The sequence below is a fragment of the Podarcis gaigeae genome, assembly GCF_964106915.1.
Source record: "Podarcis gaigeae genome assembly, chromosome: 4".
Lineage (NCBI taxonomy): Eukaryota > Metazoa > Chordata > Lepidosauria > Squamata > Lacertidae > Podarcis > Podarcis gaigeae.
This window is the reverse complement of record NC_139677.1, coordinates 52,807,552-52,826,717: the sequence shown is the minus strand read 5'-3', so window position 1 is coordinate 52,826,717 and position 19,166 is coordinate 52,807,552. Positions and strand designations below refer to the sequence as shown.

Sequence of the window (19,166 nt, the reverse complement as noted above, 5' to 3'; positions counted from 1 at the left end):
GGTGCTTTTTAGTTTTTCTAGCCCTACAGCAGGCACACTAATTAACTCTTCTGCTACGTGCCTGCATCCCTGGAATACACACATGATAAAAATCTGAGCTCAATTACAAATTAAAGGCTGGTGAAGATTTAATTAATGTCAGATATAGGAGGGGAAGAAAAAACAAAGCTGAACCAGTAGTCTAGTATTTTTGAGATCATCAAACAACTTAATGCTCATTTTGATTTATGCAGAGTAATCGGCATTATGCCACATAGATATAAACCAAAATGTCTTATATACATAGATAGCGACAGCAAATGTGGGATCACCAAAGGAAGAGAGAGACATGCAAGCAAAACAAAAACAAAGAAAAAATTGAAATCACATTGAAAAATATTAGCTGAATTGATTAGTACAGGGAGACAGTTTTATATTATATTGATAGTGCAATCCTACGCATTTGTATTCAGAAATAAGCCTCCTCTGTGGTACTTATTCTGAGGAAGGAGAGTGCTTAGGATTACAGTCAGAGTGATATATTAGTAATATATTAGTTTCTACATGAGATTGCAGAGAAAAATGGAAACAGCATTAAAGAAGTCATTTTTAAGCATTCCATGGCAAAGCTCATAGCATGCAGTCATCTTCTTCTTTACTACAATGAGTTGAATTTGTTTGTTGTTTTTGGAGGAGCTGATTTGACAAGCACCTCTTACGTTTATTCGAGCCTGGTACAGGACGACTCCAGCAGAGTTGTTGGCAGTACAACGATAGACCCCGCCATCTCGGACCTGAGTGCTGGAGATATTCAGGTAGCTGACCACATTTCCCTCAGAGGTGATGATCTGGCTGATCCGGTGGTTGCCATCTTTAATTATGGGATCTTCATCTAATGTCCATGTGATTGTAGGAAGAGGTGTTCCCTTCACATTGCACATTAAGGAGACACCCTCTCCTGGACTTACCACCTTCTCACTGAAGGCAGAAATTATTTTGGGAGTTCCATCTACAGGGTGGAAAAAAAGAATCTAAGTCAACTGGGATGCCTATAAAGGAAATGCATGTGCTAAGCATTTCGGAGGTTTTTTAATCACTACTAAAAAGAGGCATAGCTCTGCTCCTTCTTCTCTCTCCCAAGCCTCTCCACATTTCCCCTAACACCACAATTTCACACTTTCACACATTCCAGTTACCTGACAATGCTACCAATCAAGCTCAAGTTCAGATGACACATAATACCAAACCAAAGTTTACTGCAGCATAGCAACAGGAGCAAAATGGTGGAGTGCTATTCCTAGATAGTTTAGCAATCAATCCTTATTCCCGAGGAACTCCAGAATTATAGCTCTGTGAGGAGAATGTGGTTCTTAAATAGCACTCTCAACAAACTACAGTTTCCGGGTTTCTTTAGGGGAAAGCCATGATTGTTTAAAGTAGTATCATAGTTCTTTAAATATATGTATGGATATGACCGTCGTCAAAGGTACCAAAAGTGCTAGGCCAAAATGTTCCATACTGACACAACCAGACAAGTTGTCAATCTTAATCAATAATACTCATAGCCTTCATGGAATGTGACAAGCACAAGGTGCTCTTTGAATACATAAGCACTCTCCGCTCATTCTGTGAATGCACAGGCCTACAGCTAACTGATGGACTGCTTTAATTGCTCTGAGCCCTTGTTTCGTTTTGTCTAAGCTGAAGAGCAGAGACCCACAGCTCCTGCCAGGTAAAAAGGAGCATGTGAGCTGCAAGCGTCACATATCAACAGCAGGACAATGGTGGGTGGAGTGGAGTAGCAGTGCTGCCTCTTAGTGCAGAGGTAGGTCATTGAGCCTGAGCTTCCACAGCCCCCCCCCCACCATGAACTACTATGGGCAGGACTGGCAGCAACAGCAGCAGATATGTTCTATGCTTATGGTAATATTTTATTCTCTTGTTAATTATGCTATTTTAAATGTGCATTTTATATTTGGCTTTCTTTTTCGTTAACTCTGTTGCATTAAATGTGCATTCTGCAGTTGACCTTTATCGTAATGTTTTATCTTGAAATATTTAAGATAATCTTTTCGCTTCCTGTTAACTATGTTGCTTTGATTGTATTTTCTTCAGTAATATTTTATTCTCAATTGTTTCATGTGATGTTTTATTGTGTTGTAAATTGCTTTGAGATTTTTTTTCCTTAAAGATATAAAGCAGTATGGAAATGAAAATCGTTATCATCTTCATCTGCTCTGCACCATGATCCACAAGTGACTTCAGCACTTGGATATTTTCTGCAGACTAAAACAGGAAAATATTCCAACAGCCATTCACCTGCTTTCTTTCTCTCTCTTGCTTGATTCTAATCCTATTTGAAGAAGTGAGGCAGTAGAGCAAAAAGTGTTTATGCCCGACTCCTTGGTGTGTGGGTGCGCACACACAAACACACACACATGCGTGCGCGCGCGCACACACACACACACACACACACACAGACCCACCACCTCCCACCCTCTCTCTGTGCATTAGCGCTGTCATCTCTCAGAAGACAAAAAAACCCCCAACAGGCTCTTTATACTGAATGGGAACTGACACACAACAAATAAATCAGGGAACATGCTCAGTCTGCACCTCTGCACCCCTCCCCAGTGCAAGGTTAAAAAAAACAACAGTGACAGGCTTTTTTCAGATTAAAGTAGACATTATTTTCCCAGTGAGACCTGAGTGTCTTTGAAATCATTCCTGCTGTCGTTCTCTGATAACCAGCACTCTCTCGACATCATTATAGATGATCAATATGCTCCTTAGGCTCTCTTAGTCACAGGAGATGGTTGCTGAGGTAACTAGGCCTAGGCAGGTAATCTCTTCCTTTCTTTTTCTCTGACTACTCTAAAAATAGTGGGCATGCCATGGGCTGCACTGTAGCCTCATACTTTCTAGACAAATTGATTACTATCTTCACTTGATTATTATGTGGAACAAGGTGTCAGTTACATATTATGATTGCCACTGTTTCAATAGACATTTGTTCTACCAAAGAAAAAAAGTTGGGGGTGAAATGTAAATAACAAAACATGGGAATTTCTAGCACTCATAAGGTTTGTTTGTAACCACAAGGCTATTGTGGTTTTGTTGGTGCTTCTGTTTAACACTACTGAAGGCTTTATTTTCTAAGACAGATATTAGCTAATTCTCATATTTTATTCTTACATCCATTGTCCTGCTCTAGTGTATCGTATGCATTTAAAAATATGTATCTTTTTTAAAAAAAAGAATAAAAGAAACTTTATTTATTTGCCACCTTTGTAAGCAAAGCCCACATGATAAACACATAATATCACTGTTATCAGGGTTGCTCTTACTACTAAGCAACCTACTTGGACTTTAAGGCAACAGTGCTTTTGAAAAGGGGTGTGATCAGAGAGACTCTTCCCTTCTCAGTACTGGACTTAGTAGGGAAAAGACAAAGGCAACCACATTTGGAGAGAGATATGGTACGTACTGAAGTCATTATTGGCCTATCCTATTGGCACTATATTGTTATTTTGGTACCCATCAGAACCAAATGTACAGGCTAGATGATGTAAACAGCAGAATGTGCTTCTATCACAGTTCATCTATGCCATCTGGATATTATTCATTCTCTCGCTGCCAGGCCCTGGTATCACATATTTCCCATAAATGGGGAAGTTAAAAAGGTAAAATAAGAAGTGCGGTTGGACTCACCCCCAACGGGATTGATTGGTGCAAGTCAATAATGCAGCTGCACCTTATAGCGCAATGCTACTGAAATCCCAAGTATCACATTGCCCTATATAGCTAACAGTCCTATGCACACTTATCTGGGAGTAAGTCTTTTCGAACACAATGAGACTTGCTTCTGAGTATTTACATAGGATTTGGCTGTTAGCCCAGCTGTGATGCAATAGACACACACAATCCCACACCTGCTGGCTCCCACACAATCCCACACACTGTAGTCACCATCCAGTGTCACAGTTCTCAGTTCTCATCCTCCCCCTTCCATTCTCAATGACACTCATTTGTTGAATGTGACTTTCCATTTGGTTTCAAGCACCGAGTCAGTAAGGAAGGTGCTTCTCTGCCTACCCTGCTGCCCTATAAGCCACTTAAACGCAAAACTGAGATGCAAGAAATAAATATGTAAACATGCTCATTCTGCACCTCTGCCCAGAAAACTATTCCGGCTTTTCATCTACAGCCTTGAAAGCAAGCCTAAGTATTCAAAATTAGACAGAAAGCATGGCACAGTTTAAGAATGATTTTAACAATGGTTACTATGGCTGCATTCACTTGGCAGTTCATTCCATTTCCCTGCCATTTCTTTGTTAAATTCTGCATTATATCCGAGCTTTCACATGACATAAAAGCCACTTTCAGAAAACTAATGAAATATGGTGCGTGTTTAGCATTCATTTCTGTTATTGGATTCCAGAAAAAAAATCCATCTGCAGACCCTTAACCTGGAAAATTGTGGGAGTAAAGTGACAGAATCTGGGGTGGTATACCAGCATAGTTTCCCCCCTGCTGTTTTCATGGAGGAATAGAAAAGGTAGGGGAGTAGCAACGTTGCCCAGTCGCGTTTGTTGCTGTCTCATGCCATGCCCAGCGGTATGAATGATATCGAGCACAACATGCTGGTACATTGGTCAAAAAGCCACCGTTCCATAACACAATGTGTACTGCAGTGTGAAAGGAATATTAAAAACCCAACAGAAACTCTAGAATTACAATTAGGAAAAATAACACACTCTTCCCCACTTTTGAATACACCCTAAACCACTTGAATTCTGGACACCGATTTGTCCAGGCTTTGCCGCAGCAGATGCACCTATCAGCCCCACCTACTTCTGCAACTATTTACTTCCAAGACGTGATCAGTTGGGTTGTCACTACAATGCACATTTTTATATAGAGTTTTTGAAAATACAGAGGGCACCCTAAAACAGAAGATGACTGACCTTCTAGCACCACCTGAACGTAGTCTTGTGCGGACATCTTGTCCTTGCGTACAAAGCACTGGTATGCCCCACCATCGCTTTTGGCCATGCCATCCATAATAAGTGTTTCATGATTGATTCCAATGATCCTGACGTTATTCCCAGTGTTGATGATTTCACCATTTCGGTACCAGAAGAGTTCATGGTCCTCTGTTCCAGACACACTGCAGGACAAGGACACTTGGCTACCAACACTGCTCTTCACTTTCCGCGGACTGATAGTGGCTTTTAGAGGCTCTACAGATTCAAGAGGAAAGGAAAGAGGCAATTAGGAAAAACAGACGAGTTCATATTAGAAAGATGGCGTGGAAAACAGATTGGTAGGTGATCCAGTGAGCTGTAGTCAGTGGTGTATTCCGTGAAGCTAGCTCTAGGGTTTTGTGAGCCCCATGGGCTCAAAAAGAAAAAGAAAAAAGTATTTTGAAATGGGATCCCTTCCCATTTGGCTCATCCTTGGCAGCGGGTAGTAAAGAATGCCCCCATAAACGTACAGAATGCTTTCCTTTACCACTCCAGAACCTTAACTTCAAAGCATCTATTAGAAGAAGATGCTCGCAGGACAAAGGATATTAGTTTGAGGAAGCACCTGAGACAGCACCCGAAATCACCGATAATTATGTTGAGGAGAAATCCTAATGACAGCAGGAATTAAAGAATCCTGTAAATAGGTGCATTGAGCAGAGCAGTTCTGGAGGATACCAGGAGAGACATTATGGTGGCAGCCATTTTAAGTTTGGTTGGAGGAGTTAGACAAAATGTGTTTCTTCCACACTACAGTCTCCTGGTGCATATCTCCAAGCAGTTAATTAAATATTTTTGCTGTTTGGGTCTTTAATGCACAAGCCAGGGTATAACACTAGAGTAGTTGCCACAAACAGGATTACCTTGTAAAGCATGAAGCAATTCTCACTCTCAGCTGTTATCAGTATACTACCCCTAGCAACAAGCAATGGAAAGCATGCATAGTCCATTACAGTGTAACTCCTCTTTCAATGTTGCCATTAATGAAGAGTGCTAAATATGTGGAGAAAGCAAGACTGTGTCTTCTGCTTCAAACTCTGACACTGCACTCCTTGCTCACACCCCATGGGCACCTTCACACAAGCACAACTTGTGCAAAGGCGGAGTCTACTTGCATGCAGGGTTCGCAATTGTGTGAAATCTTGCTTATGTTCTCAGCTAAGATTCCCTTTTGCGTTTATCACACTCAATAGACAGATGTCCCGGGGATTGCAGGGGGTAACATTAGGGCCAAGGAGTTCTTCCACTACCAATTCTTGTGTCTATGCATGGACATCAAAGAGGCTTGGATAGCAGGTCCCACTATCTGAACACAATGTGTTCTCAGGAATTCATTTGTTAGGTGAGTGCTTAACACAATGAGTGATTTCCACTGATTCCTATGGGGAGATTTCTAATGCATTCTAAACCATGAAATTTTGACCACAAAATGATGAAAAAACCCAGGAAAACCTAGTTTGCAAAAGACAAACAAGGAAAAGTGAAATGCTCTCATATTTGTCTTCTCTCTGCCCCTTCTTCGCCCCCTCCCACTGTCATTTCTGGTATAATAGCTGCCGTGGACCAGCAAAATAACCCAAAGATAAAATGGCAATTCCCCACTGACCTCACTATAAAGAGAACCACATAGTTTGCATTTGTAAATTATGAATTAAGGTTGCATTCCAATACACACTTATCTGGAATGAAGTTGACTAACTCATCATAGGATTATGCTGTTAGAAGCCTCCGCTCCCCAATAGTTTAATTTTTCCCTATTAAGCAAAAACTAACATGCCACATGTGTTTGCCACGACAGCACCCCTCCTGCACTCCCAGGTGATAAACTCCAGCGCTCTATGACGCACTTACGTTTTACGTGCAAGCGACCTATCACCTCAGCTGTGCCGTAATTGTTCCACACCTCGCACACGTAGTTGCCTGAGTCCGAGGAGCGCGTGTTTTCTATCAGCAGGCCTGTCACCGTTGGCCGGAACCGGCTGTCAGGCTCCCAGGGTACATTGTCCTTCAGCCAGCGGTACTTTGGTGCTGGGTGCCCAGATGCTTTGCAAGGCAGCTCCACTCGCTGTCCCGCCATGGCTTTACGGTGGTCAAATCCATCCAAAATAGATGGAGCCGAGTTTGCTGGGTCTAAAGAAAAGAAAAGAAAGAAAGTGGTTTCTTAGGGCCAAAATATTTTAGATGAGGAACCATCTAAATTCCTCTTCTTCTAGAGCATAGGTTTACAACCAATGGGTAGAGGACCCACAGGTGGGTCGCAAGGCTCCACCAGGTGGGTCACAGCAAAGTTGATGCCGCCATGTTGGATTCAAGCTTAGGCTGACCAGGCATATATCTCCCAACTAGGACACATTCTACTGATGAGATGCTCATTTTATCAGTTTCCATGAGTGCTGCAATGTCACAGGAGAAAGGCACAAGCTATTTCCCCCCCCCAAGGTACACATTTCTGGCCAACCACATGCTCATGCCTTTCTCCTGCCACACTGCCAACCTACTTTTTATTTAGAAGTAATGATGAGCAGTATGTATACTAGCACTGTTAAGTATAAATCAAAAATGAAAAAGTTAAAGTGGGTCTTATGTTGCACCCTTGGATTCAAAGGTGGGTCTTGGAACTTGACTGGTTAAAGACCTCTGTTCTAGAGGAATCAGCCACCTGCTTTGTCTCCTCTCCCATTGCTGTGCTATTAAAAGCTAGGAATCATTGGCTTAACAGCATAACAAGGGTTATTTCCATGAGATTAGGAGCCCAGTAGAGCCACGTGAAACTGGCTGCCTTCACAATAAGGAGCAGGTTTATTTTCACATCCTTTGGCCCACCCCCTGACCTGAGTTCAGAGAGAGCCCACGATACCTGACTACTAACTGTGGATGGTGGACCTTCTAGCTAGTGATGTAGAGGTGGGAACAACTATAAAATCTTATTGTTCAGTCTCTCCCCCCCCCCCCAGACTAGGTAACAAAAGTCTGGAGGAAATGTTGTTAGCAAAATTAATGTTGTTAGCAAAATGTTGTAGGCAAAAGGTTTCCACTAGCACAAAGTGTTACAGTCCTCATCCACCGACCATAGATCTTCCTCCAAATAGTGTCACATTTCTTTCATTTGCCTTAAGAACAGGCATAAGCATACCCAGGCCTCCAATTCCCATCATCCCTAGCTAACAGGACCAGGGATGATGGGAATTGCAGTCTCGAAACACCTGGAGGGCCGAGTTTGCCTATGCCTGCTTAAGAATGAAGCTTGTATTTATCTATTCATACTTGGAAACACAATGGATCAATTCATTCCAGAGTCTCAAATTCATTGGAAGGGATTGTGATCTAGTCTGTCAAACATGCGGTCCAAAGATAAACCTTGCTTTGGGGCATGGTAGACTGCAAAAGCTCATTAAGTTACTCCTCATTGCAGGAGTGTGATCTTCCTTTTTCAGAAGATTGTTTGTGTGTATAACATCATAAACAGCTATTTTAAGACGAACAGGCACTTTTCCTTCTTTCATTGACTTTGACAGCTTTTCTGGTTTGTTAAGAATGGACTCAACTCAGCATGGTAGAGATCACCTATGCAGTATATCACTCTTTCCAAAAATTCGCCTCTCCACTTGCCGCACAGTTCCTGTTTTAAGCAAGGCTGCCATTTCTCATTTGCCACTGTTTTGCTACCCCTTTCATTTCTCCGGCATTTGGGGGTTCCTTGGCAAATGAAGTGCACAGCAGCAACTGTTAAATGAGGGGTGGAAAACTTGTGGCCTTTCAGGTGTTGATGGACTTGCAAACCCTTAAGCCTGCATGGCCAATGGCTAGAGATGATAGGAGATCTATAGTTTCCCACCACTACCTTAAACTGATCTGGATCCCCCAAGGATGTCTACCTTCAAGCTGCTAGACAAGCAACTTCTCAGTCTAAAAGACAAAAGCAAAAATTTCCCCAAAAGGCTAGATCCCGGGCAGACACAAAACAATGAAGTACTTCCCATTCAGCAAGTGTCATGTCGTACCTGATACAAAAAGTCTAGCACTGTTGCTCTGTCGTGTTTCTCCAGTGTATCTGTGCCGTGTGATACATCGGTAGTTATACAATCCATCTTCATTCTGTACATCTATAATATACAAGGCTCCCGTGGATGTGATGAGAAATCTAGATCCTGAAAGACATAAGAATATGTGGAGTTTTACAAATCAGAAAAGCTTTGTGACTCTCCTACCCTGAAGAACTGCAAATTTTCCTGTCAAACGCCCAAAATGCACATTGTTCTCAATGATTAGACTCATAAATGATCAGTCGGTGTGTCACTACCTATCTTTAACTCAATGGCACTTCCTAAAGAAATATCACTTTAAAACAACAACAACACACACAGTATATTGTGGAATCGCTCGAGAAAGATATAATTAATTCAGTATTCATCACTGCTGCAGCGCAGAGAGTATAAAGATATTTTAAATAAAATGGAAGAGAGGAATGAAATTACTTATTAGATGTGAGTCAGCCAGTGAAAAATATAAAAGCATATTATTTTATGTTAGCACTAAACCTGAGTATGAGATATATCATAATTAAATGGGCTGATATACATAATTACATATGATGATATGAATAATAAAGCTGTATCAGACCACATCAGACTCATTATATGAAAAAAAGAAAGAAAGTTTGGAATTAGAATGCGAGGAGGGGGGGGAAGCCAATGATACTAAACTTTTATGTAACATTTGTATCCTGCCTTTTCTCCAATGTGCTTTGGGCAACGTACATAGAATTTATCCAATATTATTCTAACCACCACTCTATGAGCCTAAGTACTATGGAAATATAGTGACTGGCCCAAAGTGACCCAGTGAGTTTTGTGACTGAATGGAGGTTTAAACTTGGGTTTTCCTAGATCCAAGTCCCACATCCCATCCATTAAACAGCTGTAGAAAAATTCAAGAAGAAAGCCACGGCAGGATGACAACTAGAGTTTTGCAAATGAATTCACCAATTGTAGAAAATAGCCCCATGCAGGCATGGCTCTGTGTATAGGTTAATGCAAGGATTCCTGATCGTTTTGATTGTCTGAAATGGCCCATTTGACTAATCCAAGAAGTAGACAAAGAACAATTTCACCCTTTCTGCAAAGTACTAGCCACAGATACAGGAAACAATGGCTGGAAACAGAATTTTAAAAAGGTTCTTGTAATTAAGGGTTGTTGTTTTTCCAGGAATATTTCATATCCATTCCCTGAAACCACTCATTTTGGCCCCCAAACTGAAGCTGGCGAACATCCACTACAACCCTATATGGTATATCTGCACCACAGAAGCCCTGTTTGGCTATTTGTCTTTCAGCACTGCTTCTGCTCCCTGTCTAGTTCCAGCCCCTGCCAGCCATCTTCCACACAGCCCACCCACTGGACCCCTGCCCACAGAGGGGAAGCATACATAAGCTGTCCCTGCAATTATTGCCACATGTCCTTCATCCCCAACCCTTTTTGGATAGGTCTGCCAATAGTCAATCCTTCTTCCTAGGGAACCCTGGAGAAGTATTTCTGCAAGGAATCTCAGCATCCAACAAGGTGCACAAAACCTTTACATTCTGTATGCAACATCAACCTTTTTGTCTTATCCTCATTAAAATGATGTCAGCCAGACATTAATAGCTATTGCCACATGTCACAGTTAAATCTGACAGTATCCAATTCTTACCAATAGGCACTGTTTAGAACTGCACACATCTTCCCTTATTTTTCTTAACAGATTTTACATACTTACATAAGGCTTGAACAACCAGCTCTGCTAAAACATAAAATGCTAGACATAAAAGATGACAGAAAACATAGAAAGGGAAAACCTATGTAATTTCTGATAGAAAACATTTTCATTAAAGCTGACAGCTTGTCAAGTATGACAAAACCCAAGTGCAGAACATTTTGGGTGCTGTACTTCAAAAAGTATTTAGGAAAGCCGCATGGATAGAAACAATATTTATTATCCTGTTGATCTTGGAAAGTGCTTTATTCTCTAAGCATATTTAATCTAATCACTCTTGATTTGCTATAACAAAATCTATTATTAAACTTGTCCGCATCACATACGAAATGAGAACTCTTTAAAATCAAAGCTGTGGTTTTTTTGTCCCTAGAGAAATCTAAGCTCATTTGCCTCTTTTGCTGTTTGCAACAATTAAGAGAATGTGGCAAACTTATCCAACAACCAGCTGTGCAAAAAAACCACGCCAAATGTCACAGTTTAGATTTACCTTGATTTTACAAGAATTATTGAGTATGCAGTCACCCAGACATTAAAAGGGTAGGAATTATGGCCATAGGTTCTTCCCTGGCTTGGATATAATCTGATCTTCAGGGGGGGAAACTCTTCCTTCCCTGCATTCCCAACCATACCCAGGCCACCCCATACACTTTCCTACTGCTTCTGCAGCTAAGTCAAAGGAGGGAAGTCTTCATGTTTCTCTTTCTCACTCCTCCTTTCATCCCCAATATTAGAAGGGAAGGGGTTGAGTCTGAAAAGGGGGAGAGGCAGCAAGACCTCCCTTTCCCAGCATACATTTTTGTAATGAATGGAGAAACATAGCAAATTGAGTCAGACTATTGCTTCAGCTAACTCAGTACTGTCTGCACTGAGTGGAAGTGGCTCTCCAGGATTTTAGGCAGGGTGGGTGACTCTGTTCCACCACACCAGTCACTACTGGGTATAGGAGAGGGTGTTTCCATAGCCTGCATAACTTCCTTTCTCTTTTGAGAGACACCAAACCCTTGCCAGTTGCTTACCACTGATCAACCAATGCTCTTCCATCCCTCCATGCCTTCTGCCACTTGGGTCCACACAAATGTTATCTTTATTATTATTACTATTATTATAAAAATCTGATTTTGGAAGGATTCCAACACATTTAGGCATGCATACATAAGGCCCCCACCAGACTGATCTTTGGGTGTGGGTATGGGCGTTCTGCAAAATGTCATTGACGCAAAAATAGTGCATTAGTGGTGAATGTACACTGGATCATCCACACATCACTCCACTTTATTAGTTGCTCTGCAATGCTTTCCCCAGTGTTAGCACATTATTGCCATCTGGAGGGGTGTGATGACATGCTAGTGCAACAAAAGCATGGCGTTGGGAACCACACAGAATATCTGTGGTATGAAAAGTTGGAGGATTTCAGCAGGAAGCTAAAGGATATGCACAAATTGGAAACAAAGCAGTATGTTCTCTCCAAAACTTTTATAGAGGTGAACAATATAGAAAGCGGGCTCACATACAACTGACTCAATGCACAGGATTTTTTATTTTTATTTTAAAGTGCAGCATGCTTATGACGTCTACAGGCAATTCTCCATTTAGGCGGGGATACGTTCCGAGGCACCGTATGCTGAAGCGTAATCATGTATATTGGGTACACCATTGAAAAAACCTGCAAACACCCTCTTAAAAACCCTTTTAAAAAACAAAAAAAATTAGAGACTTCCGGTCGGCACCAGCGCTTAATGGCGGTCCTCCCTTCAAGCTCTGGAGGAGGACTGCTTCATGAGTTCGGCGAAGCGGGGACCCTCAAAAATCACAGGCGCGGAAGCCTGTGAACAAGGAGACTCGGCGGGCACCATTTGCGCCCCCCTTTACTGCAAAAGAGCCTTTTTAAAGGCTCCAGAGCGGCATCGGGTGTGCGGCGGTGCTGAGAGTCGCTACCCAGCCCGTGAAGTGAAGCCGCATCGCCATGAGCGGAGAGCGCCGATTCCTTCCTGAAATTTGGAACTGAAATTGAATACCCGTAAGTAGGATTGAAAGGCTTACTGGGACTTTTCAAAACTTTGTCTGAAATTTGGCCGAAACGGGAAAGGTTAAAATTAAGGAAGTCTGCCTTCCCTGGACTGTTTGACAGCTAAAGCAACGAAAATACAAAGCTGCAATTGGAGGAGAGATTAATTCGGAATTATACAACCTTGACATTAAACTTGAATTTCCCCCCTGGCAAGCAGGAGCAAGGGGGGGGGGGAGGGAATAGGACTTGGCTTAACCTGCTTGGAAAAAAGTAAAGAACAATAGTTTTCTGCCGTCTTAGACTCTTGGAGCGGGCTGCCTGAATAAAGCACTGAGCTAGTGAACTGTCATTTAAGACTTGCTACAAAGTTGGGACATTATTTGTTACAAGTTTGGGACTTTACTGAAGCTACAAATTGAAAGTTTGGACATTGTGAAAGATTGTTGCTAAAAACTTTTCCTATTTGGAATTTTTGGTTTCTCTTTCTTCTTTCTGCTTATGGGATACATTGAATTACCCCCTCTAGAGGGCTGAGGGGTAACAGTTGCAAAACAGACTGTAGAAAAACAAGTCAGTGGATTTTTCCATTTAAAGCTGCTCCTGTGGGAACGACCTTGGGACATGAGTGGCCCAGCAGAAGAAATAATAACAAGATCTAAAGTTAAAGCTACACAAAAGAAAAGGGGCTCAATATCTAGTACACTGCCAGCAGGAGCAGCTGGGCAAGAAAAAGTGACAAATTTACCGATGGATCCAGTGACACAAGCATTACTTAAAATAAATGAATCTCTAGAAGTCTTAACAAAGCAGAGCTTGGAAAATACCAGACAGTTGGCAGAATTGTCAACAAAATTAGACTTGAATACTAAAAGTATTACATCAAATACAGAAACTATAAATAAATTGATTGAAGAAAATGCCACAACTCGAAAGATTGCTGAGGAAGCTAAAGCTACTGCAGAAACAACACAGGAAAAATTGGTACCAGTCTGTAAAAAGTTGGATCAACGTGAGGCGGCCTTGTCTTTGTGGGAGATGCAGAGGAAAGAAAAAAATCTGAGATTAAGATTGGTCCCAGAGAGCGAAAAGGACAACTTGGTGGACTTTCTCACAAAAGAATTTTCAGAATTTTGGCAGGTAAACTTGGAGGATGAAGAATTTAAGATAACAGCTGCCTTCAGATTGGGTAGGAGGCTAAATAGAAAGATTCCAAGGGATTGTTTGATAACCTTAAGATCCAAAGAGGAAAGAGATAAAATATTAAATCTACATTATCAAAGAACTCTTGAGATTGAAGATGCCTTTGTTCAGATCTACAAGGATATCGCTAAATCCATCTTGGAGGCAAGAACACATTATAAGGACCTGGTTCACCTGCTGAAAAAGAACAATTTACCTTTCAGGTGGGAGTTTCCACAAGGTTTGTCTTTTAACTACAAAGGGAAGAACTTAACATTTGGACTTAAACCACCGACTGAGGAAGAACAGTCGCAGGGAGCAGCTGGAGGTAATTAATTAAATAACAAGATGGCTCTGCAATTTCTAAGCTGGAACTGTAATGGACTGAACCTTCCCAGAAAAAGGCGTGAGGTATTTCATATCTTAAAAAAAGAACATTTGGACTTAATTTGTTTACAAGAAACCCACGTGACCAGGGCACATAGAAAATTACTTATAAACAAAAGATTAGGACAGGAATTTATCTCGTCAGATAAAGTTAAGAAAAGAGGAGTGGTAATCTATGCAAAGGAAAAGTTGGCCCCAAAGTTAATTTTCAAAGATGAACAAGGAAGATTCTTGGCAATTGAAATACAAGTCCAAGGAGAAAAATTCTTGATAGTTGGAATTTATGCACCAAATGAAGGGAAGGCAGAATTTTTTAAGAAGTTGCATGAGATTTTAATGGACTATCTGGATCGTAATGTAATTTTAATGGGAGATATGAATGGCGTGGTCTCTACAAACATGGATAAAGCACAAAGACAGGTGATCTCTAAGGATGGGAGATTACCAAAGACTTTCTTTGAAATGACTGAAAATATGGACTTGATTGACATCTGGAGAACAAGGAACCCTCTTGAGAGAGAGGGAACCTTTTTCTCTGAAGCAAAAATGACATGGACAAGAATTGACCAAATTTGGATTACTAGTGGGATGGCTCCAAAGATAAAAAAAATAGAAATCTGCCCAAAGACTTGCTCCGACCATAATGCTGTAAAGATGGAGATGAAACTAACAACAGCTGGTTCCTTTAGATGGAGAATGAATGACACCCTATTTAAAGATGAGGAGATTTATAAAAGGCCAAAAAAACTTTAAAAAACTATTTTGAGATAAACCTGAAGACAGACGTGGAGAAAAGAATAATTTGGGATGCAAGTAAAGCCATGATACGAGGTTTCCTAATACAACAGAACTCATTAAAGAGAAAGAAACAAAATGAAAAGAAAGATAAGATATTGGAAAAGATGAAAGAAGGAGAAAAGAAATTGAGGTCAAAACCAAAGTCTCATGAGATATTGAGAGAAATTAAGTTTTATCAGATGCAATATATGGAACTGATGAATCAAGAGATAGAATGGAAAATTAAGCAAATGAGACAAAGGACATTTGAATCAGCAGACAAATGTGGGAAACTCCTAGCATGGCAATTGAAGAAGAGACAGAAATTGAATACAGTTACAAGTTTGGAGGTGGAAGGAAGGAACATTTGTAAACCAAATGAGATCAGTAATTGTTTTCAGAGTTATTTCAGAAGACTATATGCAAGAGGGCCGGAGAATGAAGGAGAAATAGATGACTTTCTTAAGAAATATGGATTACAAAAAATCTCGCAACAAAGTACAATGATTCTAAATGAGAAAATAACTGAACAAGAAATAGAGGGTGCCATTCAAAATATGCAATTAGGGAAATCTCCAGGACCAGATGGACTGACCTCCAGATATTACAAAGCTTTGAAGGAATGGTTAGTACAACCACTGAAGGAGGTCTGCAATGAAATTTTAGAGGGGAAAAAGGCGCCTGAATCGTGGAAAGAAGCATTTATCACACTTATACCAAAAACTGAGATTGAAAAGAACCAGATTAAGAACTACCGCCCTATATCATTACTCAATGTGGATTACAAAATATTTGCTGACATTTTGGCAAAAAGACTAAAGAAGGTGTTGGTGGAGGAGATTCACAAGGACCAGGCTGGCTTTCTCCCAGGGAGACATATGTCAGATAACGTAAGAAACATAATTGACATTATAGAATTGTTAGAAGTTAATATTAATACGAAGGCGGTATTAATATTTGTGGACGCGGAGAAAGCCTTTGATAATATTTCTTGGAGTTTTATGAAGAAGAATCTCCATGGGATGGGGGTAGGCCAAAGGTTTGAAAATGGTATAGGTGCAATATACTCTGAACAAAAAGCTAAGCTAATTGTAAATAATGTGGTTACTGAAGAACTTCCTATAGAAAAAGGGACACGACAGGGGTGCCCAATATCCCCATTACTTTTTATATCCATCTTGGAGGTATTGTTAAATATGATTAGGGGGGACCAGCTGGTTGAAGGAATTCAGGTCAGAGCCAAACAATATAAACTGAGGGCCTTTGCTGATGATCTAGTATTGACTTTACAACAGCCAGATACTAGTACGAAAAGAGTTTTAGAACTAATTCAAGCTTTTGGTCAGGTAGCAGGATTCAAGTTGAACAAGCAAAAAACTAAAGTCTTGGAGAAAAATTTAACAAATGATGAGAAAGAGAGGTTTCAAAGTGAAACTGGGTTAATGGTGGCAAAAAAAGTGAAATATTTGGGGATTAATATGACATCTAAGAATGTGAATTTATTTAAAGACAATTATGACAAATGTTGGATGGAGGTAAAGAAAGATCTAGAAATATGGTCAAATTTGAGACTTTCCTTGTTAGGCCGAATTGCTATAATTAAGATGAATGTACTGCCTAGAATGCTATTTCTGTTTCAGACATTACAGATTGTGGATAAAGTGAACTGTTTCAAGAAGTGGCAGAAAGATATATCTAAATTTGTCTGGCAGGGCAAAAAGCCCAGAATAAAATTTAAGATATTAACTGATGCAAAAGACAGAGGAGGGTTTGCCCTGCCGGACTTAAGACTGTATTATGAATCGGCAGCTTTCTGCTGGTTGAAGGATTGGCTACTTCTTGAGAATACAGACATTTTGGATTTGGAAGGATTTGATAATAGATTCGGTTGGCATGCATATATTTGGTATGACAAGGTAAAAATTCATAAAGGATTTAAAAACCATATTGTTAGGAAAGCATTGTATAATGTTTGGATTCGATATAAGGATTTGTTGGAAAATAAAACTCCTAGGTGGTTGTCACCAATCGAAGCTAAGGAAGTGAAAAGATCTAATATGGAATCTAAATGGCCAAAATATGTGAAATTCTAGAGCAAGAGAGTGGAAAAATTAAATTACAGAGTTTTGAGAAACTAAAGCCCAAAGTATGAGATTGGCTTCATTATCATCAAATAATGGAGGTGTTTAAACAAGACAGGAAAATTGGCTTCCAGTTGGAGAGATCCAAATAAGAAACAGAGTTGTTAGAACCCAATACTAAGAACTTATCAAGAATGTATGACTTGCTGTTGAAATGGAATACATTGGATGAGACAGTTAAATCAGCTATGATTAAATGGGCACAAGACTTTGGTCATGACATTATGTTTGCGGATTGGGAACAGTTATGGACCACCGGTATAAAATTTACGGCATGTAATGCCTTAAGAGAAAATATTATGAAAATGATTTACAGGTGGTACATGACCCCAACCAAGCTCGTAAAAATTTATCATTTGCCCAATAATAAATGCTGGAAATGTAATGAGATGGAAGGAACCTTTTATCACCTTTGGTGGACCTGCCCGAAGATTAAAGCCTTTTGGGAAATGATTTATAATGAAATTAAGAAGGTACTTAAATGTACTTTTCATAAGAAACCGGAGGCATTTCTCTTGGGCATGGTCGGCCAATTGGTGCCAAAGAAGGATAGGACATTTTTTATGTATGCTACCACAGCGGCAAGGATCCTTTTAGCAAAGTATTGGAAGACACAAGAACTACCCACACTGGAAGAATGGCAGACAAAGGTGATCAACTATATGGGACTAGCGGAGATGACCGGCAGAATCCGTGACCAAGAAAAAGAGATGGTGGAAGAAGACTGGACGAAATTTAAAGTATATTTGAGAAATTGTTGTAAAATTGATGAATGCTGAAATGTCAAGGGAAAGGAAAATATAGAATTACAGCTGTAATTGATTAAGTGTTAGAAGAAACTTAAAGAGAAAATAAGTAATTAACTAATTGGTGTGAAGAGTTGCTGAAAATTTTTTAAAACAGAGATGCAGAAAAGGGGAGGTAAGGGGAAGTCCGAGAAGCAAGGTTATGAAAATATGTCTTCTTGAAATTATACATGTTTGTGTGTTTTTGATTTGTTTATGTGTGTGTACTGTTTTGTCCTTTTTTGTGTTGGAAAAATTAATAAAAATTATTAAAAAAATAAAAAAATAAAAAACCAAAAAATACACCAAACTCCACTACAATCAATCCCTCCAAACCTCCCTGCTCAAACTCCAATGCAAAGGCTCCTGGAATTGCTAGGTGCTATTTTTACACCTTTTGCGCTCTTTTAGGGCCATTTTTGCCCCATTCCATGCCACTTCTGGGTTCTCAGCAATGTGTGCATGCACATTCGAATGTGCCTTGAATGCTCTTAAATGGGAAATTCCCTGCCGCATGCCAATCTTTGCTCACTTTGGGGCATCAATATATTTGCTTCCAGTTATCCTATGGCACAAATATGAGGCAAAAGACTTGGTGATGGAGTGGGTGAAAACTGCCCATCATTGCTCCAGATAACTACAAGATCCTTGTTGATTTATTTGCCAGCTTTGCAGCATGTTTGATGTATGAAGTTACACACATAGAATGAAAGTGGAGGAGCTCACAGCAGCGGGAGCTACATCTTGGAAAACACGTAAAGGAGGATGAGAAAGAGTTGCACAACAGATGAACTTTATGAGCCTTCCCAACACCAGGGATTCCCTGAATCATGTTAGCTGTGTGCAGTAGAAACGCCTGAGATGCAAAGAACTCTGCTGCTAGCTATGCATGCCCGGATGGGCCTTGGGCCTGTGAATCTTTAACAGCAGCCTGCCATTTCATTTCCAATGAGTGAGCCACATTGGATTTGCGCAGAAAAAAAGCTTCCCTAAAAAAAACCAGGAGATAGGTAGCCTATGTCCAAAACAATCCAAATTTGACCACCACCATCCCCACCCACACTCCAAGGGCAGCAGACACTGAACAGGCCACATGGTGGACATGCAGCTCTGCCCTCCAGTGCCTTG

General features: G+C 40.4%; 1 protein-coding gene and 1 long non-coding RNA gene across 2 annotated transcripts in view; one reads left to right on the top strand and one right to left on the bottom strand.

Annotated features, from left to right (window-relative positions):
- LOC310842672 overlaps positions 1 to 19,166 on the top strand; it is a 461,768-nt gene that overhangs the window by 95,629 nt on the left and 346,973 nt on the right. The window lies entirely within an intron of this gene.
- Positions 1 to 19,166, bottom strand: part of DSCAM (DS cell adhesion molecule) — a 327,203-nt gene that overhangs the window by 127,743 nt on the left and 180,294 nt on the right. The window contains exons 4-7 of the mRNA XM_083734745.1: positions 9,008 to 9,154; positions 6,858 to 7,136; positions 4,947 to 5,222; positions 692 to 988 (exon numbers count right to left, since the gene is read on the bottom strand). Coding sequence (XP_083590871.1) covers positions 692 to 988; positions 4,947 to 5,222; positions 6,858 to 7,136; positions 9,008 to 9,154 — 999 coding nt within the window. The remainder of the gene's footprint in view (positions 1 to 691; positions 989 to 4,946; positions 5,223 to 6,857; positions 7,137 to 9,007; positions 9,155 to 19,166) is intronic.